The sequence below is a fragment of the Vanessa tameamea genome, chromosome 3 (assembly GCF_037043105.1).
Source record: "Vanessa tameamea isolate UH-Manoa-2023 chromosome 3, ilVanTame1 primary haplotype, whole genome shotgun sequence".
Taxonomy (NCBI): domain Eukaryota; kingdom Metazoa; phylum Arthropoda; class Insecta; order Lepidoptera; family Nymphalidae; genus Vanessa; species Vanessa tameamea.
Genome location: NC_087311.1, coordinates 8,945,966 through 8,970,924, shown reverse-complemented (window position 1 = coordinate 8,970,924; position 24,959 = coordinate 8,945,966). Strand labels below are relative to the sequence as shown.

The window sequence follows — 24,959 nt, the reverse complement described above, 5'->3', positions numbered from 1 at the left end:
GTTCATGAGTAGGACGTGCAGACCCCGATGCACCGCGATCCGCAACAAACTAACAGACAATCGTTAATTAGCAAATGACACAAAGGAGAACGGCCACCGCGCGCCCCTCGTGCTTTGTATTCACGGTCTTTGAACTGTTCACCCCGTTTCTCTCTCATTTGTTTACAATAAATATATATATAGAATTAACTATAAAATACGAAGCATTTGCTCGACGTAAGTTCAAATAATTGTTGTAGTTGTGAAATCGTAATGAAGAACAAAACAAATATATCATCAACATAATGGATTCAGTTTTATTTATGTTTACGTTTAACTTCATATCATTCATCCACATAGAATAACTATAGACGTTAGTATAAATTAAAAAATCGGTTGTTTCTGTAAATTTTAATAAACTTCACTGTCTTTTGAGCTAAATTTTAAGTGTAAACTCTTTGTGAGTAGAATTAAGCATTGAAAATTATAACAAATAAAACCGGTGTTGTAAATGTGCCTTTTTATAATTTCAGGTCCAATACAAGCCAATGGTGATTGGATGACGATCTCAGCACGCTCCCCGGATAAGGAGCCCTCACCGCCCAAGCAGATCAACTTTGCAGAACCCCTGGTCGAGTCGGTGCGCGTGTACCTTGCCAATGAGCTACCTGCCAAGCAGCTAGCGTTGGTGCCGTGCGCGCCCTCGCCGCCCTCGCCACCTACGCCTCCGCTGCTGTGCCATGTTGACATAGCTACCAACACCGCGCGTGAGGACATCAAGGGTATTAATTTTGAGGCGCGCCTCAAACGGAATGACCTAAACAACAACGCATCGGGACGCCAAAGCGACAAAAGAGACATGCCGAGCCAAGCGGAGTTGATGCAGCGACAGCCGCTGTTGGCACGCACTGTCAAAACGGACGTGCCACAGCCTACCACCGATGAGTCTGATCCGGATCAAGATCACTCCCCTCAGCGCGCTCATGCTGGCGATTTCATGGTGGAGATACCTCCCGGCACAGTTCGCGAGGAAAGATATCCCAAAGAAATATGGAAGACAATATTATCTTTCTTTTTCCTATTTATATGCGTATGTGTTAACATGATGTCACTGTCATTAGTACATGAGCGGCTGCCAGATAGGAATACAACGGCACCACTGAATGATATTGTGCTCGACAATATAAGCGCGCGGGACTGGGGTCTAGCTGTGTCAGAATACTTGATAATGATATCTACGACGGTTGCCATGTTAGTCGTCGTCTTCCATAAACATCGATTTATAGTCGCCCGACGACTATTCTTTATAATCGGTCTATTGTATCTATATAGGTCAGTCACCATGTTTGTGACCGTACTGCCTGTTTCCAGTACCACCTATTACTGTAGTCCTAAAAGTAACAATACAACACCGCTGCTCGTTATCAGAAGAATGTTTTACTTGATATCAGGCTTCGGGCTGTCTATTAATGGAAAACATACTTATTGCGGAGATTATATATATTCAGGACATACGATGGTGTTAGTTTTGAGTTACCTAATCGTTGCAGAATACTCACCGAAAAAGCTATGGCCGGTACACTGGGCGATGTGGGGCTCGGCTCTTCTCGGCGTATCGTTCGTGCTGCTGGCGCACGGTCATTACACGGTAGATGTTGTAATCGCGTACTACGTAACTACACGGTTGTTCTGGACGTTCCATTCGTTGCTCGTTACCCCGCATCGCAGCGGCAACGGTTACAATCACTACATGATACAGCGTGAGTGGTGGTACTGGCTGTTCACGTACCTGGAGAGAAACGTGCGAGGACCGGTGCCGAGGCGCTACGACTGGCCGCTGCCCTGGCCACGCACCAAGCTATTCAGCCGGCTCAGCTAGTGACGCGCTCGCCCATCGTCGCCGCCACCGGAACGCGTATGACGCTCACCTTTTGGGAGTGCCGCTTCAGCACCTGCAGCTCCTTGGGGCTGGTCCGCGTGCAGATGGCCAGAGTGAGCGTATAGTCGAACTGGTGCACGATCAGATTCAGGTAGACGGTCTCCTCCCAGTCGATCTCCGGGTCACCGATGGGCAGCTTCTTGGAGTCCTTGCGAAACACCTCCACGTCCGTCTGCGAACAAACCGGCCGACCGGGCGGCGGGTGAGCCGGTGAAGCTTCGAAACCGTGTGCGGTCTGTGTGTCAAATGTGATAACCTTATACCTATTGCAAACTATTCTTAATCGACTTCATAAGCTTTTATTGTTAAATAGATTTAAGATTCGATTTTCATTTGACAAAGAACAATAATAATCGATCAATTACGTACTATCAAATGTTGTAAATTTTTTTGTTTTATAAATTGTATATTTTATAAGTGGTTATTGAACAATCTCGAGTCTAACTAAAAAAATAATATTTATTAACAAAATATACTGTGATTAGTTTTTGATGTGCGTTGAGTGAGAGTTCGAGAGAATATTCTGAGCGCTGTATCGAGTGTGCGAGGTGGTGCGTCTAGACTAGACAGCATTGTACATTTTTCATGTTGTAATTGTAAATGCAGCCTATTGTAAGAAATGATATTTTTATATTGTTTAAAATGAAATACACAACTGTTATCGATGCAAACTTTTTGTATATCCAAAGCTTGTTCTAATAGAATATAGTATCTATAATCCAAATGGTGCTAACCTATAAACATTGGCGATCGTTCGTATCAAGCAGTTCGTATCGGTACCCTGGAAACCGCGCGCGACACGCGAGGGACTTCGAGAATCTCGTGCAGGTTAACACTACTATTTGTATTATAGGATATTTGGGAACATTAGGTGCACAAATCATTTACTGATTGCGAAAGTATTTTTATATAAATGAATTTATAAATTAGAACCTTAATGTAGTGTTATTAACAAGACAACTACAATTTTCCATTATTCATACGTAGGCACTAGATATCGAGTAACAATTAGATAGCATAATCTGTTTAATCTGACCTGGATTCTAAAAATCATGTGTTATAGCTAACTGGTCGCAACGTCTATCGGCTAATATAGTACGAACAAATTTAGAACAAAATGAACTAAGATGTAATAACTTGTTTTAATTATTATAATATTATAATATAATTCAGTCGTATCAATGAAGTATTTATTATGTTATTAACTGCCTATTAAAAACACGCTTACTACTCGTTTCAGAAATGTCTGTTTTAAATGAAAAACTAATGTTATCTAGTTACTCGTATCATTAAAATTAATACATGATAATACGATACGATACCATTATCACAGCAGTAAAATACGAATATTATTATCGGATAATCCTAAAATTTAAATGTTATCTCATAAACATTGAAGTTGAAAAAAAATTAAATAGCATACAAAAGGTACGTACCTCATACTTGGGCAGGTAGCGCGATGAACCTTTGACATGACGTTTGCGAACAAAAAACAGTAAATCGTCGCAGTCGATCGACTGTTCCTCTTGAAACAGGAAGTGGCGTACAAATAGATCTGTCCAGTAAGTCGTTCCCTGCAGGACCACGAAACCTGAGTCTGCAATACAATACAAAACACTAATTCATTCTTAAAATAAGAATTGTGAATCGGTTTAATGTTAAATCAGCTTCGTTGTTATTATTCATGAAATGCACGTTGAATAATCACGACGTGTGTGTGTTTGTGTCACAGGACACAGCAATAGTTCTTTTATTTTTAAGAGTCTGAATCCACGGTCATTCAAATCGTAAAGTGCCTTCGAAGAAAATTTAAATACATCTTGATCTAACTAATGGCTTAGATGTAATTTGCATACAACATTGTATTCAAAGTCATGTTTGTTTTTTTTACTATGAATATTAAGTTTCGTTGTCGCTTCATATTCTTATGTATGATAATTTAATCTCGTAAACAAATTGAAAGATCAATAACGAAATCTTATTTTACTTATAATTGATATGTGATAGATGCTAGTTTTAAAAACGTGTTTAAATATAGTTATATTAATGCAGTCTCAATATAATTTTGATATTAAATTGCCAGTCGATGTTTAAACTTGCATAATGCTATGATGATTTATTGAAAAAATAAAAATGTTAGCTTTTCGATGTCGAGCGCCACAACGCACACGACGACAAAAGCTAACATCACAGATTACAATCACCGATTGTAAATTATAGCAAGAACCCTGGTGTAGGAGATTCAGTATACTCTTGCATATCTGTTGTAAAATATTTTCAAAGTTTTACGTTATATACCATGTATTATATTTATTTGTTAATTTATTGTTTGTTACAATTTATAGTAGGATACTAGGACTAATGTTGTGGTGATATTGAACTCAACTATATGAAGTAAAATTAATATGTCACCAGTATGGAAAAGTCGATACTATATCTTACTAGAGGCTCTCGGAGACGAAGTTGCGTTTACTAACACATTCCGAATACGCAAATTAAACTATTGGTACTCGTTTAAAAGTTGACCAAACTGTCCACTGAAGGATGCGTTTTCTTGAACAATTGTAGGTATATAAGATAAATAGAACGAAAATTTGTATTAAACTGTAAATGTTATTATAGCTTTTATTTATAAATAAAGGAATTGCGGAAAAAAACTTTTATAAAAATCTTGTAAAATTTCACCAAAGCCATTACGGACCCCAATGTATTTATAATACTAAAGTTTGATTGATGTCTGTTAGTGAGTATAATAAATGACAGTTTATACCATTGCTGTTGTAATTCAAAGTTCAATAAATGTCTTTTCTATATAGCTTAGTTTTATTTTATATATTGTACTAATTTCATTTTCTTCTTGCTCTGAATATCCATTAATTATACACATACGAGGTTTCATCACAATTTAAGCAAAAGTGGAACTCGGGAAAGATCCTCTTTGGAAAGATTATGTGGGATTCATAAGCGAAAGAATACGGGGATCCCGTATCCTTTTATTGATATAACAAAACGAATCTATGGCCCCTATAGTGCCGTACTCCACTCGTAACACGGCGTAGCTCTCTTAAGGGGGAAAAGTTGTTCCGACACTTTCGATTTTCTATTCACGGGGCCATTTGGGACGATCAAGGCACTTTATAAGACAGACGGTCATGTTCAGCATAACGCATAAAAAACTATAATAAACATACCACTATACTTAATTTACATCTTATTTTTTATTTTATTGTGTTAAGGAAACAAACAGTACATAGCAACACATTTAAACAAAAGTACAAAGACAAAATATTGACCAATACAGTTTCCAAAAATAAACATAGTATCACTGGAGTTGTTTTCTACAAATGAATAAATTACTGCCCTTGATTTCAAAATTGATGTCCCTTGAAGTTCATTTGGCTATTTGGAAGTTACCGAAACAAAAACTATTTTATTTTTGTCTGTCTGCCTTTTATGTTATATGTTATTGGGTAATCTTCAAAACGGCTAAAAACTTTAAATGCCAACAAACTGAATTATATACTGACTGACTCAAAAACGGCATCAATGGTCAAGACGCCTTTAAAATATTTTAACCAAGTATTCAAACTTTTATAGTTTGGTTAGTTAACTTCATACCAGCGTAGTAAAATATCCTTAAGTGTAAGTTTGTATACTTGAAAGGATCCTACTAGGAGCTTACCTGTGAGCTGCAGACAGCTTTGGACCATTTGCTGGTCTAAAAGGAGTGAGTGCCGCTTCCTTAAGTCTCCTTCTAATTGTTTTTGCACTCACGTTTACTCCACGCACTTTCTGTTATTATGTTTACTGAAGTGAGGAAACGATTTCGTAAGGAAGTTGAAACAATAAATCGGCCGTTACGACGGGTGGTTGCTCGAGTTTTTTTTTTATAGTTGTAATGGAACAGGCATTTGTCTTTCATCTCACCTGATGGAAAGTGTAGATGAAGACGAAGGTGGTACACGCCCATCCAAAAGAAACTTGTTCACTCTACTCTTAAAAGTTCCAAAGTTCTAAAGTTCTTCCGGGTATCCGGAAGTACTTTTGTAAGAACCTGTTTCTACAAACCTTCGGTATAGTCTAGGAACCATAGATTGGTTTAAATTACATTTCTAGCAATGGCTCATTGATCAATGTCTTCCCGCACCGATACCACAATATGCGCGGGTTGTTCGTAACCATAAATATGGATACAAAGTATTCATATTTATGGTTACGAAATTTTTTGTTGAATTTAAAAGACTAAGAATCAATGCTATTGGTCTAATTTGGTCTCATACTGGGAACACCGCTGTGATTCGAGCCCAGATGTCTGTGTTGAAAGGAAGTGGACTCTTTCGGATTACATGGTCTTTCTTGTCCAAGGAGTTCAGGTAGGGTTTTCCGCCAATTTTAACTTAATGATACAATAAAAAGGGCTCTTTCCACCATCGACGTTCCTGCTCTCATTGAGCCCCGTGGAATTAGTCGGGATGATGTTAATAGACCCGGTGGACATTGTTTCCCTGGGAATGAAAACGGGCCCTAGTATTGGACACTACGTGCGTTGACACGCTGGCCCCATCTCATATCAAAAAAACAATTTTACGGGCCGGAGCCGCTGCGGAAAAAGCTGAAGCGAACAAACGATCCACATATTCGTGTCTTATTCGAAATTATGTTTTTATCTCATTTGCTGTTAAAATACTTGGACCTTGGAGTAGTAGTACAAAAAGCTTCATTAAAAGTATAACACCTCGCGTTATTCATATTTGTATACATATATTTAAGGAGATAATATTAATAATTCTTATGTAAATAAACATTCTTTCTATACAACAATAATTTAAATTGCAAATAAAAATAATATTTTCAAACTTTACACTATAATTATCATATAATTACCCTTTTACTAACACACGAATTTCAAACTGCATACATTTTATTTCTCTGGCTATCATTTTATCTTTTAATGCAGTTCTATTTTTAAATTTTAATATATCAGAATCGAAAAATATGCAACACATGAGGAGAAGGCACTAATATAACATTTATACGTGTAAGATTGTGTGGAACCCGTTAATTTATATTTTTTATCTCAAATCAATCAGTCAACTATGAGGTATAACACGTGGGGCAAATATGGCATTGCAGAGTAATTTCTTAATTAAGAATTCTCTTCATTTGTGCTAGATTTTATGGCAATGGCTAGCATAAAGTCTACTATTGCATGCCTTTTAAGAATTGTTGCATATGCTTTACATGTTCAGGTTAGGTTAGTACAACTGCCCGGGAGAAACAAACAAAAGACAAACAAACAAATTGCTTCTATAGTCTTGTCTTATATCATGCAGCATTATATCGATTAAATGGCAATGACAAACTCATTATAGTCCCTAAGGCACAGATCTGTCAGTTCAAGTTCAGGACAATCAATTTTCAGGTTAGGTGAATGTTGTCATGATTATATGCTTGTTTGATAATAGTTTTCAACTGTTGTCCATTTGAATTGTAAATTGTATTGGTTATTCAACTTCAAAATAACAATTCTTTGTATTGCACTCGATCTGAAGAGTGAGTGAGCTTGTGCAATCATAGGCACAAAAGACAACTTCAAAGATCTCATGGTTGTGCTGTAAGCGGTGCATTATACTTCACAGTATTGTTAAGTTGTTCATCATTGGGTGCCAAATTAGCTCATTTATATAACTTATTAACATCAAACATGATTTATTTCAAATAATTATAATGAAACTTTAACAATGTTTATTAAGAAGCAAAATATGATATATGGTATCATTCTGGTATTTTTTTATTATGATTACTACATAGGACTTAAAAGTGACCTGACGGTAATAAATTTTAATTATTCCTCATATGCTACAAACCTTAGAAAATAAGATGGTATTTTCTTTGTGCATATAATTATACTGGCTCACTTGCCCTTCAAACTGAAACACAAAAATCATTGTCGTTTGGCAGTAAAATATGCATGGGTGGTACCTACCCAGAGGGCCTTGCACAGAGCCCTATGACCAGGTAAATTAATAACTCTGTGCTATATACGGGGATATTATGGATATATAATTTCGGATATGGATATGGATATATGAGTAATATTTCATTGGTTTCAAATATGGTTATAGATACAAAATTATTTCAGATTATTCAAATGTTTCTAATAGTTTCAATTACGAATATTATATTATTCGGAAATAATAAAAGAGAAAATTACAAGGACAATATGATTTTGTTAGATTATTATTTGGTATGGGGTATAATCACAGAAAGAAACAAATAGCCTAAAGAAACATTTAGTCACTCTCATTAGGTATGATGCTATGCAAAAACAAAATTATTATAGATATTTATTTCAGATATCCGTTTTTTTCCATTATGGTTATGGAGCTCTTTAACATCCCTGATTACACATACAAGTCCAGAAATAAAATATTTTGTGAATATATAACAGTAATAAGAAAAAAACATCAAAGTTTCCATAGAGCAGCAGCAAAGTAAGAAATAGACAATGACAATGATTAGTAACATCTTGTTCTTTAATACAAATAAAATCTAAAAAATATACTAATAAATCAAACTATTTTTATAATGACTACAAAGAAAATTTGAGGCTATCAAGTACAGTCTATACCAACCACAGTCGAAGTAAAGACAAAGAATAAGCTTTGAGACTGAATTAACTTTGTATTATTGATCAAAATCACTAATAATCTATGGTATTTATTATGGATTATGGAAAAAAAAATATTTTGAATATTGGTGAAGAGATTATCGGAATTTTGAAAGTAAAATTAAAGTATTTAACTGTTCTATTTTAAATAAACATATATTAATCAAGTAATTTATATAGGGGACATAACAGAGCTGTAGCAAATTGAATGGAACATGTAAATGTATACTTGGGAAATCAAAATCCTTCCTCAATTCTAATAGTTATCTTAAATATAACAGAAGCAAATCTCATCAAGAATTTACATAAAATAATAAAAAAATATATTTTTTTAAATTATATTTATAACAGCATTTTAGGCATAAGATCAGAGAGATGCAAGGCGACAATAAAAATTTGAAGTCCGTTTCTTTTTTTTTTTTAATACTGCATGTGTTTGTTCTAGAGAATAATATAAACATTTTTAATTTTGTATATTTTATTCTGCTGTAAAAACTAAAACCAAATGAAAGTCAAATAAGATGAAGTTACATACTCATAATTTCTAACTGGAATCTTATTTTATCGACCGATCCTGTAAGATTAAATGGAAATTAGTACTTACCATCCTTCATCAACTGCCGCATCTCCTTGGTCCGCTGAAAATTGATTTCTTCGAGCAGTTGCTCAAGCATTGTAGCGTTCTGCAGGAATGTTGATCCACCCAAAGCCATTTTTAATGATACACAACAAATCCCCGCGAAACTTTTTATAAAAACAGACACACTTCATATGTCAACACATTAGGAACAAGTAATTTATAAACAAACCTATTTTATAGAAGCGAAATATTTCGTACAAAATCTAAGACACTCTGTATCTATGTAATAAATTTAGGCATTCATTTCATTTTTATAAGTCTTGTTTAATAAAATATCACACCTCAAAATGAAATTGAAATTTATTGAACTGTCAATTGTCAAGTTGACACAATAGAGATCAGCTTTGAGCTTTCGCCTCAGAGTTTGAAAGCGATACAATGACCAATGATATCATAAATTACGTTCGGAAAGTAAGACAAATAATTGTATATATGATTAATATTTTTCAATATATAAAAGATGAGGTATCTAAATTTCAAAATAGCTATTTTTATTTCTTAATTTCAAAAATTTCATATATCTAAAAAATGTTCGAACAAAAAAAGTTTAAACAAATCAGCTGATTTTGTACACTTTTAATTCTTATGACATTGACACTGACTTTTCAACAACAAAAGTAATGTCAAGTAACAAATGATGTAAGTCGATACAACATATAAAATTAAAACAAAAGTTTAAAAAAATATGACGAAGCGGTCGTAACATCGAAAATGCGGAAAATCATCAGCGCTGCTTTAGGTTGCACATAATTTTTTGGACCACAACACAATTGCAATTATTATTAAAAGCATTTCGGCGTACTGATCAAATTGAGTCTCTTAAGAAATGTCAACAATTCGGTCCGCAGCCGCGAAGGTGCTTCGATTCGGTGCAGTAAGATTGTTTGCAGTGCCAGTAAGACGAAGCACCTCTCTTAATTTGAGTACTTCGTCTTCGTCGAGACGGCATCGATACATAGTGCATGCTGCCTCAGTCGGCCTAGCGCTCATCGCTGCTGATTATGTGTATAATGGTTTGTTCTGACGACTCATTATACTTTTGTAAATTATAATTCTATTTAGATTTCAAACCTCAGATTGAATGGCAATGTATGTAAGCAATTTGTTAATGTTATAACCTTGTCATGCAATTTACAGTACAAAAAAATATATAATCCTAGCATTTGTGTATTTTTTCATTTATTCATTTAAATCAATTACTATACATAAAAAGTCATTTAGTTTTAAAAATTTTGCAGATACTATTACTTTTATTCAGCATATTATTATTTGTCAAATGATTACGTTAACTATATGAAATATGCTTAACGCAATCATTTAAATTGGTTTCCTTATTAAAAGTTTTTTTTTTTTTGTTAATTCAAGCTTTGAGTGAATAGGTACAGTTGGTAAAAATGTTACATTCTATAACTGTGTATTCAACAGAAAAAATATGCTTGTACATATTTTTTACAATTTAAACTAGCAAAAGCTTCTTAACAATTATCTGGAAGAAGTATAATTTGTTAAATTAAAACTCTCAAATCAAAAAAAATCAAGTATATTTTGCATTACATTAATAATAAAAAATTAATATTAGTAATAATTAATTAAATAAGCAATATTTGGCATACACCATTAAATTATTAACTCATTTATAAACTTTCTATTTTTACAGAAAAAAGATTTTTTATTGCCGCAAAACTTGGAAATGTTCAAGAACTTCGGAAGTAAGTAAATAAAACATTATTTACATGATATTGCTTATGTGTCTAAAAAATATTTTATACAATGTTTAAGCCTTTTTTCTATTGTTTTGATAGTTTTTTATTTTTTCTTTTCAATTTAATTAAGGCAGGTGGAAACAGGAAAAGATGATGGACGAAATTCTGGTGATGGCGAAGGAGGGCCAGCAGACAGACGACATGCTTTGGGCTGGACAGCTTTGATGGTCGCGGCTGCTAACGATCAACCAGCAACAGTAAAGGAGTTACTTCGGCTTGGAGCAAAACCTGATCTGCGTGAACAATACGCAGGAGCCTCCGCTACTGCGGCCTCAACTGGAATGCATCCATTAGAGGTGTTACAGAGAAGAGAAGATGAATTCTGTAATGCAATGAATTCCCGCGCATCTTTCTTAGGCTGGACAGCACTTCATTACGCTGCTCTATCAGATTCGTCAACGTCTGCTAAAGCATTGCTGGAAGCCGGTGCTGACCCCACTGCCCGAGATCATGCTGGGCGTCGAGCACTGCATTATGCTAGGGACCCTTCTACCACACGTGACGTAATTCTTGAGCACATTCAACGCTGGGAAGAGACCGCTGCCGCCGCCGCGGCTGAGGAACGACGGCGGTTTCCCCTTGAACAACGTTTAAAACAATATATCGTTGGACAGACGGCGGCCATAGAAACTGTCGCTGCCGCTGTGCGCCGGAAAGAAAACGGGTGGGCGGACGAAGAACATCCGCTCGTATTTCTTTTTTTAGGAAGCTCCGGAATCGGGAAAACGGAACTTGCGAAACAGCTCGCAAGATATATGCATCGTGACGATCCTGCGGCTTTCATTCGACTGGATATGTCAGAATACCAGGAAAAGCATGAAGTGGCCAAACTTATTGGAGCTCCGCCGGGATATGTGGGTCACGAAGAAGGCGGTCAGTTAACGAGAGCGCTCGCCCGACGAGCGGATGCTGTAGTTTTATTCGACGAAGTAGACAAAGCCCATCCTGACGTTCTCACAGTACTTTTACAGCTCTTTGACGAGGTAATTCACGAATACGGCATAAAAACACTCAAATATACAATCATATATGTCTTATTAAATAATAACACGATATAATCACTTATTTTAATATCGTTAATAGGGACGCCTCACGGATGGCAAGGGTAAGCTGATCGAGTGCAAGAATGCGATCTTTGTGATGACGTCTAACTTGGCATCGGACGAAATCGCGCAGTACGGACTGCGACTGCGACGCGAGGCGGAGGCGCTCGCGGCGCAACGAGTTAGGCCCGCAGTCGCCGCTCCCACCGCGCCCGCTCCTCTCACGGACCAGACCAGAAGTAAGCGTACCTCATCTACGTTATCATCACTGTTATATAACATTTTCACCATGAAACAAACTACAGAAATGATACTATACATACAAAAATGCTTTAATATCATTTTCACGGTATCGGTGATTATGATGTTATTATTGTAATAATATTTAATCTCCATCGTGTCTTCTCCATCGCACGTGACATTAGAGAAATAATCTGTGCCCGCTTGGCACAAATACAAGCCAAACCAAAAAAAAAAGTTTCATATTGCCATATAAATAGTATTATTTACAGAAGAGTACGACGAAAATTCCGAAGCATTCGTCCCGCCCGAGGGCGAGGGTGAGCAGGAGGAGGCGCTGCAGGTGTCCCGCAAGTTCAAGGACACGGTAGTGCGGCCCATCCTTAAGCGGCATTTCGGGCGTGACGAGTTCCTTGGTCGCATCAACGAGATCGTATACTTCCTGCCCTTCTCGCGGCAGGAGTTGCTCACACTCGTGCAAATGGAGTTACGCGCGTGGGCAGAGAAAGCGCGAGCCAGACATTCTGTTGAACTGCGCTGGGAAGGCGGTGTCTTGGGTGCACTCGCCGACGGGTAACCGGACATCCTCTACATAGTGCATAATTTCGATGTCAGCTAAGAACTAACCCGAGCCATGCGTGCCTACAGATACGACGTGCACTACGGCGCGCGCTCAATCAAGCACGAGGTGGAGCGGCGCGTAGTGAATCAGTTGGCGCTGGCAGCCGAGCGTGGCGCCGTGGCCGGCGGCTGCTCCGTGCTGCTCAGCGCGCGCGCCGGCCGGCTGCTGCTCGCTGTGCGTACGCCCCCCCACCGTGAATATGTACCGCTCGACCTCACCGCGTGAGGCGTTTAATAAATTATCGATGATATGATAATAACGTGTTTTTATTGCCCTCTATGGATGTGTCTTATTGGTACTCATTGGTGCTATTAATACAGCATACCTAGCAATATACTACTTGTTTTTTCTTTCGGCTTCATGCAAAACCAATAATGCGATTAATATGGAACTTTTAAAGTAATTATATAGAAGATAGCTATGTAGTAGGTTTAATTGGTCTATTTATATCTGTAGCGTATATATTAACGTAATCCTAGAATTTTTTAAATAAAACAACAAAGCGTTTAGTGCTTAATTTATTAAACTTCGCACCGTTATATACAAATATAATGTATAAATAAACAACAACTCTTTATAAAATATAAACCGTTTATGTAGCTGCGCGTGTTTCGCACCGCAAACAACTAAATACGTGTGAAGGCCTCCGGTGATACTACTCGAGATACAAGTACACATACCCAACAATAATTAAGTAAATTATAAACGCACCAAACAGACGCACCTCCGCAACCATCAAAACTAACGGGCTATCAATAAAGCTAACATAATTTCTTTGTAATCTTTGAGCTCGATAAATTGTAAACGTTACTACAAGATTGCTACAAAAGAAATTAAATTTTTTCATAATTGTATGAAATGAGGGCAGTTACTCATGTCAGAATTTTTAAATAAATCTTCTGGGGGAGGTGAGAGGTGCGCAGTCTCATACAACAGCACGCATTCAAAAACAGCATCACATGCATCGTTGATAGCTCTTTCGTTCTAACACTACTAAGTATTGTGTATTAGTACCTATGAGCTGGTATATCTAACAACAGCGTGTTTTTCTCAGTATAATACTAAAGTATATATATGAACCAGAACACTGCTTACGTAATAATTGAAGAACTCAGCTTAAATGGATGTGTGTTTTATTCATAGATAGATATCTGATACAATATTCAATAAAAATCTAATAATATTTTAAATAATGATGCCTTTAGCATCGTACTGCTTATCGTTAGATATTTTTATAAGTAAACATAAGAATTTTTATATCACATCACATCATTGTAAATTTAAAAATAATTACCACTTGCTGTCTAACTAATGTCGGAAATATTTTAAAGAGCCCGATTCTACAGATGGCGCCAAGGTCGACTAATGTCGAAGAGTAGCACTCTAGAGCTTCGACACGGAAAACACTTAAACGTACAGCAGCGCACCATGTATTAAATTATATATGACCAAGGTAAGGATTAATTTCCGTAAAATCATTTTAGAATTCTAAAAAAATAAATATAATTTGATTTTCTTACTGTGCGTTACCGCTTTATGAAATACAAGATATAAGTAATACCAATATTTTTAAACACATATTAATATGAACTTAGCAGCTGTTGTTAAGTACTCCAAAGATCAAACTATTTCAACTAAACTACCCACTAGCATTACTTTTAAGTATTCTATTTATAAAATACTTCAAAATGTTTCGATTAAATGCGAGTGTTCGTTAAACCTAGTTTCGGGCACCTATTGCTTCTAATGTCGTGACGTTCTTAGTGCATGCAGAGTGCACATAACTACGCCACACAACTAGCCAATATCGGTCGGTCACTTTCTTTGAGGTAGGTCGAATTTTAAAGCATTCACCTCAATTTGGAACAACTTTGTAAATGGTGTTGGCTAAATCTGATTTCTCTAAACATAGAGATGCAGTGAAATATGGTCACAGCAAGCCCTCGGCGATTTCATACGAACGAATGTGCACGAAGCTCATAGGAATTTCTTATGAACAGAAAATATAATGCAGTTTCAGTAAATTGGACAACATGTTTCACATAAAATCCCTGTTTCTTCTTGTTCGACCTTAGTCCTAAATATTACTATTATATCTCCGTGGGCGCGGACCAAGTAACTAATAACTGGAAAACATTCTGGAACACATTATAGTATCGTATATTTAATATTTAGGTACCTATATCTATTTGATTAATAATATATTTTAAGTATACATATTATAAGTCGTAGGTATATAAAATAGTTAGGCCTTATCACAAAACTATTAGTAATCTTAGATTGCATCTACTTAACTAATTGGTGTTCGATAAATAGTCACAATTTTTAACTAGATAACTATTATAATTATAGGAAAATATCTACTAAACTACCTAATTCCTAACTCATATGTACGTAGTTCTTTGATGAATATTCGTATGATTGACGACTACTAGCGTGCATATTTGAATGCAGTTGCGAACGAATGTTTATTTTAACCGAATCATCATGATTACCAATAACAATTTTAAAATATTTATTTCATGGCGCTATCTTCACAACTTCAATGATCTACATATAGTATAAAGACGCTCATTAAAATATACGAGTTATAATTTTTTTGTCATCGGTCATTCTAACTATCCTCCACCGCGTTATCATCGACGATGCAGTCGGACTCGCTAGAGCCAGCCGGCTGAATGGTGCGGCGCATGTCCGTGCAGCGGCGTGACGCCCGCCAGGCGCGCTAGCGACGCGCAGCGCCCGCACGTGTCGTCCGCGTCCGCGTCCTCACTCGCGGGCGGCGCCTCGGCTGCGGCCGCATACCCGCACTGCCCGCATGCCTCCTGCTAACGTTAAATGTGTGTTTGGTTGTCACAATTGAGTTATTATCTTGTTTAACTACTTATTAATTATTATTACAGAATACTAATCAAAGACAATGGATATTTAGACAGTACTACTTTTTAATAATTATTATATTCCTAAAAAAAGCTATGGGCAAAACAGTAAAGAAATCGGACTTCGTAAAAATCTAGACCACCTTTTTAGAAATTTTGTCTATAACAACCAAACTAAATTTCATATGGCACGGGAAACAGCATCTGGACTGAAGTTTCTACAATAAATGATTACCTAATGGTGTTGACTTCCATAGCCAATGGTGGTGTCAGCCATCGAATGATTTAGATTCGGATTATATATTTATTAAATAATTCATTCCAAATTATGCTACTGTTTTGCATTTTCCTTTTAACTCTACGTTACTACTTTAGATTGCAACTGTACATTATATAGTGTCTCGATACATGGTCCATGTTTGTAAATACTGTGTTAGCCGATGCACAATATTTATTCTCAAATACTGTACCTTATGTGCGTCATCGTCGAGGCTTGCCAACAACGGTTCTCGGCTACCACCTTTGCCAGGCACACTTTCGGCGGTGGTAGAGGGTGAAATGGAAGGAGGTGGTGGGCGAGTCGCACGTATCGGAGCAACGGGTGGTGCCCTTGCAGGAACGGAGCTGGCACGCTGCAGTGCCTCCGCCACCCCGGCTGAGGAGCGAGCTCCTTCCGCAGCACGGCGCGAGTCCGAAAATTTTTTTCGCTTTCGTTTGAGAGCCGCTAGTGCCGACAAAGGATGCAGCGGTCCACTACGCGTGACTCGTTCGGGACTACGCTGTGAGTCACTTCCAGAATCCGATCGTTCGCTACCGCTGCAATTGAGACAAAGGGATCAGAAAAAACTTCAAGATAGTCTTTCGTGTAATATGTTATTTTAATAATAGTGAATGAATTACGTTGAATAGCATAGTGCTAGAGAAGAGTAATACCTCGGCGACGGACGTGCATGGTCGCAGACGGAGTCCTCGGAGCGCGAGCGGCCGATGAGCTTGGAGACGCGGGCGGCACGCGCGGCTTCGATAATGGTGCCCCAGCGCCGCTTGTGCGAAGTGGGCTTGCGGCGCGGCCCGAGCGCGCCGCTGCCGCCGTCCGACAGGCTGGACTGACTAGCGCGCAAGCGGCCGCCCAGCAGCGCCGAGAGTGAGGCGTGGTGCGCTGCACCGTGTGCGCCACCGTGCTCGTGGTGCAGCGATGCCAGGAATTCGTCCACGGGTGCTAGCGACCCGCCTGGCGCGATGTTGAAGCCCTTCATCAGACGTCGCTCCTTCTGACGATTCTTCTTGCCGCCGCCTCCACCTGATAGGACTGATCGTTAGCTTCAATTTTTGTGTCAATGAGTTACCTAAAGAGTATGAAGTCTATTTCTAAGAAAACAAAGATTACATGTATCCTCATCATTAAATTCCGCGAACGAACGTTTATGCTTTGTATAGAATTTTATTACCATGCCCAAGTAGAGTCCAGTTAGATAACTCGTTCCTTGGTAAATCCTGAACTTTGTGGTAAAACTCATAATAACATGCAAATACGATCGTAGGAAATTGTGTTCAGGAATTACCGGGAGCTCCGGCGTTGGCGGTGGAGGTGTTCATGCCAGAGTTGCGCAGAATCTCAACTAGCTCGCAACGGAAGGCGCTTACATCCTGCTTGATCTCGTTAACGTCATCCTCCGTGACGCCGCCGCACTCCGCGCGCCTCTGCTGCACCGTCACATAGCGACGCACCAGGTTGCGCATTATCGCCTACGGCACAGTTTTTTCATTTGAGATTTTCACACACATCACATACATTTATAAAATATATCGAACGAGAGCTCGGTCGACTGTGTTAATGAAAAACAATAACAATTAAATTATTCAGAGATAACTCTCCAAGGCGATAACGCACCTGGTATCGGAAGTCACGCTCGTTCGCCTGTTTCGCTTTCCTCTGAAAAGTAAGTGTAACTTATAACGTAAAGATAAGTGAAAAGTATATCGCTGATCGCAGTGCCTAGCTCACCCGGATGGTGCGCATGTGTTCGCGCTTGGCGCGTGCGTGTCCGCACAGCCGTCGCTGCAGCCAGCGCCACGCAAACAGAGCAGATTTGGGCGACGGCACCACGTTGAAGGGCGGTGGCGCTGTGCCACCTTCCTCGAAGTAGCTGATCCACAGCTTGCTGCGCGCGAACTTCCACTCTACGTCTGCCCGTTCCTATGAGTGGTAGATTCCATCCATCCAGTTATTATTGATTCAAAACAATCGCTCTCGAATTGACGTCGACGATTTTCAAAAATTCAACTTATAAGGACATTACATAACATTCATGGTAAACGTAATTTTTTTTTATATCATGAATAGCACATTTATATTGGTTCAGTGAATTTGGCATAATAACATTATTAAGTAATGCGATAGTTATTTTGTTATTATTTTATTGTAATTTATACCAATAAAACAATAAAAGAAAAAATGGCATTTATATATTTTATTGCATTTGTTTGGAGTACTTAAATTCATACACAGAATACTTACTGATATAAGTTGGTAAGAGTGGTTCATCATAGCTATGAGTAGATTGAGCAGCACGATGACATTAATGACAGCATAAGTGCCGAACATAAGCATTCCCCAAAAGCGAGTAAAAATCTTGATGCCATCAAGTTCAAAGGAATCCAGGTCCACGAGTCCGAAAGCCGCCCAGAACAAAGTCTGCATTGTTTCGAAGAGACTTGAAGACAAACAGAACTTTAATAGTAAACACCCATTTGTTTATGCATAGACACATGAATGTTTATTTATATACGAGTACATGAAATAGGGCATACTTTGCAAAGCGTCGCCAGACGATGCAAGCGTCGGGATCTGGTAGCGTGCCGTTGGCGGCGGTGAGGGAAGCTCCAGAATTACATTTTTTCTTTTCCATATCGGCATAATACCATAACAGCTGGTTGAGACCTTTTTTTTAATATATAAAAATGTAATACATAAGAATTTGTATTATTATAAATATTGACAAAATATAAAGCAAATATCACTGTTTACTTTAATTAACTTTAGATCTATGAAATATATATACTTCGTTAATTAACAATATTTACTACTCACCGCAAGAAAAAGCAAATATGACGAGTATGTCTAGCACAAAGAACTTCAGTATGTCTAAAACCATGCGGCTGAGAGACACCTGCAGTGGTCCCAAGTGTGGATTGACGCTAAAGATATATACGAGCTTCAAGCTGCTAAAAATATTAGCGGCAGAAAAGAGACCCTCAGAAAGTAGCATTGGATCCCAAGCGTCCCACTTCTCTCTTGGTTGGTTCCATTGAAGTCCCATCCCCATTTCTCGACGAACCTATAACCAAAAAACAAGTAAAGCTCACATAACAGGACATATTATAGTTCACGAGTGTGTGCGCAATCTCTATTCTCGCAGGTAAATAGGTAAATAGGGCACTTTTTCTAGTTAGTGTATAATCTAATGAAACCAAAGATAATCAGGAACATCGAGAATACAAAGTAGAAGGAACTGATAAAGAATTAATTTTAACGAGTAACATATGATATAATTAGGGATAATAATGAATAACAGGTTTACCTGAAAGTGCGAAACCACACGCAGCGCGACCGTGGCTACGTATAACGAGTTAGTCACGAAATCGATTACGTTCCACATGTCATGTACATACTCGCGAAGCCCCATGTCCCAGAGTTGCTTTACCTCGCTCCAGATCAAACCTTGTAACAATAATGTCATATTCTAAGATAAAGCATATAATAAACTCTTTTGGTACTTTAACTAAATATTCAGGGAATTTTTGTAGGATCTGCAGAATGCCAAAATATAAAAATGCGAAAAGTCAACCGACCGCTGACCCAGGCCAGGATAAGCCACTCCACTAACGAGGGCGGTGCCCCACGACGAGACAGGGGAGCTCCGTGAGGTGCGCCCCACAGCATACCACTCGCCGCCGTCTCGATGCGTTGCGACGCCAGGATCAACAAGACTGCGGATGAACGATCACTTTCAATTTTAAATCTCGTGCTACCGATCGTATCATCGTGATCGTAACGATCGTGCCTCGGGTCATCTTGATCGAAATCACATTCGCAAGATCCATTGTGAATAATGTACGTATAGATTAATCGAAGTGAAAAAACTGAAAATACTTAAATAAAATTCTAATATACTTACAGAGAAACATAAAGTAGCTAGCCGAGTGGCACAAGAATTTAATGAAGGGCTTCCGCAGTGTTCTTCCAGCTGTTGAATGGGGTGCTGCGATGTAAGCCAGAGAGTACAACGGGAACATGGCACCGATCCGCACCATCTCCGCCGCCTGAAGTAGCATGTTCTTGCGACGAAATCCCGGGACACTCTCGTACCAGATAGAGGCCAATAGTTGTTGAACGTTTGGATGAGCTACGAACTGCAACAATATTCATCGATCTATAATCGTCATTAGTGTTTGCTCTTAGTCCCATTTTTTTGGGGTCAGCGTAGTGCATAGAAAAGCTTTTAATATTCTAAAATTTACCTTTTTCTGACGCAGCTTAATGGCAAGTTTTAGACGAGACAGTCTCATCCGCTCGGGTGCCCCGGGCTCAGTGAGTGGTGCCTGAGGTGAGCCTGTCTCGTGGTTGAGCAACACTTGCAACTCATGCGAAGTGCGCGTGTGATCAAGCAGCGCGGTAGCAAATTCCTGACATTGAATGCGTAGTTCCTGGTACTCCGTTTTAAACTCGTGTTCTAAGGCCGAAAGACGTCGTAACTCCCATGACAGTTCGAAAGCCGTCAGGATCGGATCCTTCGATGAAAGAGCGATAAGCGATGGAGAGGCGAGGGCGCGGTATGCATTGATTCGCGAACGTGAATGACGCAGTGAGTCCTCTCGACGTGAGCACACGCACTCATCGCAGCCGCAGCGCACGTCATGCGGCACGGGCAGTGCCGCACCGCGGTCCAACAGAAGCTTGATGATCTCGTAGCTATCACGGTGCGCAGCTAGGATTAGCGGAGTTATATCAGATGTGAACGTTGCCGTCTCGGGTGGAAGTGCCTCCCAACTCTGAAATATATTATATATACAAATATTACATCGTCACAGTCATCGTCATCATCTGTCTCGGGTTAGGCATCACAGGTACATAAGGATTTTTTTTACATAACCAATTGTTTTATACGACATTCTAGTAGTTACCTGTGTATATCTTTATTATTTAATATGATCTAATTACTTACACATTTCCACAACTTTGTACAATTTGTAAAGTAAATTTGCGTCGCATTACTATATTGTTTGTACGTACTATAATGTGATACGTATGTATACATTCCAAATTGGAACATTCTTAATGTTACTTCGAAGCAGGACCTCTTTTAAAACCGCGTTATGCCACTGTGATTTTAAAAAATATCAAAAAACACGGAAAATATCGGGTAAAAAATTTAATCGAAATCAAGGCACAATATAATTCTTTAAAGATTAATTATCTTATTCTTCTAATCATTTCATAGCACAAGCCTTTTTTTAAAGATACACCAGGTTACTTCCACAAACGTTTCTCTAGCCTGTTTAGTCTTTTAACAGTTATATTTGCCGTAAATATTCTTACGGGCACTGCTTACATCATATTGCGTCTATTTCTAATAAACGGAGAAAATTATTATCATGATTATAATATATTAGATCCTTACATATGAAATTAGCGTTTTGTCGTACTGACCCGTTTGATCTGAAATATCTCCTCTTTGGTTAAGAATTCCAAATTCAAATTTGTAAATTAATTTAGCTGGTATTTTCAGTTTTGAAAACAGTTGTTTTCAAAACTCAATGTACCTCATTTGTTTTTTCCTCATTATTTTTTTCTTTGGCGTCGCTTATTACCGCGCAATGGAAAACATGAAATATCGGTATATTTACGAGTACAAATTCTACCGTGGCACCAGTGCTGCAGAAACAGAAAAAACAGAATTGAGTGAATTGAACTTGCAAACACGCGTCGACTATTGTGTTACTTTGCTCAACCGACAAAATAATGAAGGGATTTTAAATCGAATCATTGCTCGTGATGAAAAGTGGATACTGTATGATAGTCGGAAGCGCTCGTCACAATGGCTGAACCCTAGAGATCCAGCTAAATCCTGCCCTAAACGAAAATTGATTCAGAAAAAGTTACTTGTAAGTATTTGGTGGAATAGCGCCGGTGTTCACTACAGCTCTCTAAAATCTGGACAAACGATTACGGCAGATATTTATTGTCACCAACTGTAAACCATGAAGGAAGAACTAGCTGCTAAATAACTGACATTAGTCAATCACTCTAGGCCACTGCTACTTCACGACAACGCAAGACCACACACTGCACAACAAACAACCACTAAGTTAGATGAGCTACAATTGGAATGTCGGTGACATCCACCGTACTCCCCGGACCTTACTCCAACAGATTACCATTTTACCCGGAATTTGGACAACTTCTTACAAAAAAAAAATTCAAATCCGATGCGGCAGTCCAAACCGCCTTCAAAGAGTTTATTGATTCTCGTCCCCATGGTTTTTTTAGTAAAGGGATCAATGAACTACCTAGGTACTTTAATTATTTAAAAATATTTTACAAAAAATATTGACTTTTCATTCCTCCCATACGAAACGCCAATTTCATATGTAAGGACCTAAAACATCTACCATTTTGTCTGTTTATATAATTATAGTACTCGTACTGTCGTAAATTGTCGTAGCAAACGATTTCTCAAGTCATAGCTACTCTGTTTTGACAAAACAAAACATACCCTTTTATAAGTTGTAATATTAGTATTGGTTTATTTTTAAACAAAAATTAGGTTGTGCGGTTTTGACTAGATACGGACCCGAGTAGCAGGACACTTACGTGCAATTCTCCTGGCTTACGCGTTCGTTCTTCATGGTCCAAAAGTGCTTCCACTGCTTCCACAAACTCCTCAGATATTGCGTGCAACAATGCATCACGAGTCTCCACACCAAATTCAAGCAACAGCTCAACCATCTCCAGGTTTTCGTTGTCAATAGCCATAAGCAGTGCACTCCTTCCGAGAGGGTCCACACAATCTACGTTGATGTGACCAGTGTCACGCGCCCGCTGCAGTACCCGTCGAGTTCCCGCAACGTCACCCCGCTCTACTCCGAGCAGATATTTCTTCTCCTCGAGAGACAGAACTGCCATCTCTTGATGTGGTCGGACCACATTTTCTTCCTCTGTCATACCATGTATGCTGTGTCGCTGTCGACATAGAGTTAACTAAATTAACTGATAATTCGTTTACGTTGACAATGAATACGGAGATCATTGTTATTATATTAATTGATCCAGGAATGCTGTAATATGCAGTATATGATTTTTATACCAAAAACACGTATGTTAATGTTAATAACAAAATCGTCATGGAAAACTATTATTTAGTAATTTAACCTCAAAAAATGATTAGGTTCAGCTAACTTTTTGCTTTCAATGTTATGGGAGTACATTAATTGCAAATGACTTTTAACAAATATTTATCTTCGTTTAATATGTATTTTAAAATAAAAAAAATACCAGATCCTATGTTCTATATAGATGTAAGAAGATTTTCAACACTTAGCAGTAATGAACTACGCGTGTAGTTATTTTTTCTTATTTATATTACGAAAATAACTACATTCCAGCTGCTTGCAAAGCTCAGAGTTCCATAATTTATCGCTAAACATCAACGCTTAGATACATCTAAACGTGAGATGCAATTTGCTAAAAAACTATTAAAATTGAACTTGAGTTTACACGACTTCGTTGCACAGTTACAGTATTTTTGTAAAGTTTTAGCTATTCCTCAATTGGCAAATATTCACCAATCGGCATGCGATGGAAGACGATAAAAGTGAAGTAGGTCAGCTGTTAACGGTGAAATGTCGTAGGGTCGCTGTCGAAGTGTCGAAGGCTTCGAGAGCCGATATACTCATTATGCAAATGGGTCGCGCAGGGCGAGGGTGGGCGGCCGCTCCTCCACGTCACCTCGCATTGTGTACATGCTGCGAATTATGCGAATAATCGTTGACTTTTACATTTACACCGTTTGCTAGCCGATTGGCATAAAGGGTGCTTTTCCCATCCTATGCAAAAGTAAACAACAATAGTTTCATCAGAAAAATGATAAATATTATGGTAAATGCTTAGGCATTTATCTACATTAAATATTCTCGAGTGTTTTAGCTATATGCTGTTTACGAATGGATTTTAACTCACTTTTTTTAATATTATCGGAATGAAAATCGATATATTCATACCTTAACCTTGTTGTCGAGCGGACGAGGCTCAGGCGCCAGCAACGCGCCCAGCTCAACGCGACAGGTGGAGGGCCGCCTTTCACCGTCGCCCGCGCCACCACTGCCGCCGGACATCTCGGAACCACCGCTCTCTGGACACACAAATCGACAATGAACGGCGGCCGCGCCCGCGAGCGCAGCCGCCGCTACCACAATGCTTCTCGCAGGCGGTGTACGGCGCGCGCGCCTATTCGCAGAGATACAATGTGGTCGGATATATTTAGCTCAAATACATTAAGAGGGAGGGTGGAGTCAGGTCTAATACTTACCAGCACCATCACCGCGAGCGCCATCTCTTGCTCGCTCAGTGAACTGAAACAATATGATCAAAATGTAGAAACAGTCGTAGTTCAGAAATTGGCACGAGGGCGGCGCAACGCGGTGAAAGACACACCTGCACACGGCGGACGCGGCGCGCGGCGATCTGCCGCGAGTGACGGCGTAGCGCCTCCAGCGTGGCGGGAGCGGCGCTGTCAGGCGACGCGTCTTCAGCCAGACGGAGCGCAGCTCTGCGAGTTCGAAACTCTTTATTTATTACATCGTAAACTGCTATTCGACACGTACATGACGTTCTGATGAAGCCGACGGACGCTTCGTCAAAGCTACGTTTTAATTTTCCACGATCCCAGATGGATCGCGTTGCGCGATTAAATGGGTTTATATTTAGTACCCACCTAAAAAATGATGTATCGCTGTCTTCGTCTCAGGCCGATCTTCAATATATTCAAGTATTTATCACTATTTAAGATGCTACTTCGATATGCTATGCGGTTATACTTTAAACTTTTCAGGATCAATTACAGATAAATTACCAATTGCATCTAGGACAAAACAGAACACAATACCTACAAATATTTTTAGACGA

At 38.7% G+C, this 24,959-nt stretch overlaps 4 protein-coding genes across 8 annotated transcripts in view; 2 read left to right on the top strand and 2 right to left on the bottom strand.

Annotated features, from left to right (window-relative positions):
* LOC113397482 (phosphatidylcholine:ceramide cholinephosphotransferase 2-like) overlaps positions 1–4,731 on the top strand; it is an 82,053-nt gene extending 77,322 nt beyond the window's left edge. For both annotated transcript variants that reach the window (XM_026635870.2, XM_026635871.2), the window contains exon 2: positions 513–4,731. In XM_026635870.2, the coding sequence (XP_026491655.2) occupies positions 513–1,858 (1,346 nt within the window). In that variant the 3' untranslated portion in view covers positions 1,859–4,731. The remainder of the gene's footprint in view (positions 1–512) is intronic.
* Positions 1–9,351, bottom strand: part of LOC113397508 (uncharacterized protein KIAA0930 homolog) — a 34,704-nt gene extending 25,353 nt beyond the window's left edge. The window contains exons 1-3 of the mRNA XM_026635898.2: positions 9,193–9,351; positions 3,355–3,515; positions 1,908–2,090 (exon numbers count right to left, since the gene is read on the bottom strand). Coding sequence (XP_026491683.1) covers positions 1,908–2,090; positions 3,355–3,515; positions 9,193–9,301 — 453 coding nt within the window. The 5' untranslated portion in view covers positions 9,302–9,351. The remainder of the gene's footprint in view (positions 1–1,907; positions 2,091–3,354; positions 3,516–9,192) is intronic.
* Positions 9,352–9,854: 503 nt separating this feature from the next.
* LOC113397473 (mitochondrial disaggregase-like) lies at positions 9,855–13,141 on the top strand. Of its 2 annotated transcripts, none has more exons than XM_026635857.2 (6): positions 9,855–10,241; positions 10,886–10,937; positions 11,062–11,974; positions 12,075–12,273; positions 12,547–12,847; positions 12,923–13,141. In XM_026635857.2, the coding sequence occupies exons 1-6, from the start codon at positions 10,055–10,057 to the stop codon at positions 13,119–13,121; spliced, it is 1,851 nt and encodes a 616-aa protein (XP_026491642.1). In that variant the 5' UTR covers positions 9,855–10,054; the 3' UTR covers positions 13,122–13,141. The 2 variants fall into 2 exon arrangements, with proteins under 2 accessions (XP_026491642.1, XP_064073364.1); XM_064217294.1 differs by having other exon boundaries at positions 10,886–10,941; positions 11,066–11,974.
* A 623-nt stretch (positions 13,142–13,764) lies between these two features.
* On the bottom strand, positions 13,765–24,728 carry LOC113397463 (transient receptor potential-gamma protein). Of its 3 annotated transcripts, none has more exons than XM_026635832.2 (17): positions 24,489–24,728; positions 24,364–24,406; positions 24,056–24,186; positions 22,650–23,018; positions 20,297–20,827; positions 19,954–20,188; positions 19,628–19,765; positions 19,357–19,496; positions 18,867–19,113; positions 18,587–18,716; positions 18,294–18,489; positions 17,781–17,972; positions 17,667–17,708; positions 17,338–17,521; positions 16,709–17,084; positions 16,246–16,591; positions 13,765–15,724 (listed from the first exon to the last, which is right to left on the bottom strand). In XM_026635832.2, the coding sequence occupies exons 3-17, from the start codon at positions 24,167–24,169 to the stop codon at positions 15,557–15,559; spliced, it is 3,408 nt and encodes a 1,135-aa protein (XP_026491617.1). In that variant the 5' UTR covers positions 24,170–24,186; positions 24,364–24,406; positions 24,489–24,728; the 3' UTR covers positions 13,765–15,556. The 3 variants fall into 3 exon arrangements, with proteins under 3 accessions (XP_026491617.1, XP_026491616.1, XP_026491615.1); XM_026635831.2 differs by having other exon boundaries at positions 16,709–17,075; positions 24,489–24,727; XM_026635830.2 differs by having other exon boundaries at positions 13,765–15,721; positions 24,489–24,565.
* Between the last annotated feature and the right edge of the window lie 231 nt (positions 24,729–24,959).

Bases quoted from the DNA above. Each gene is read 5' to 3' on its own strand.
- LOC113397473 (XM_026635857.2), top strand. From the start codon at position 10,055: ATGTCAACAATTCGGTCCGCAGCCGCGAAGGTGCTTCGATTCGGTGCA. The intron at 11,975-12,074 runs GTAATTCACGAA...TATCGTTAATAG, and splicing joins TTTTACAGCTCTTTGACGAG to GGACGCCTCACGGATGGCAA. The intron at 12,274-12,546 runs GTAAGCGTACCT...TATTATTTACAG, and splicing joins TCTCACGGACCAGACCAGAA to AAGAGTACGACGAAAATTCC.
- LOC113397463 (XM_026635832.2), bottom strand. From the start codon at position 24,169: ATGTCCGGCGGCAGTGGTGGCGCGGGCGACGGTGAAAGGCGGCCCTCC. The intron at 19,766-19,953 runs GTAAGTATATTA...GTTCATCCGCAG, and splicing joins TAGCTACTTTATGTTTCTCT to TCTTGTTGATCCTGGCGTCG. The intron at 15,725-16,245 runs GTACAGTATTTG...ATTTAACGTTAG, and splicing joins TCGACGATGACGCACATAAG to CAGGAGGCATGCGGGCAGTG.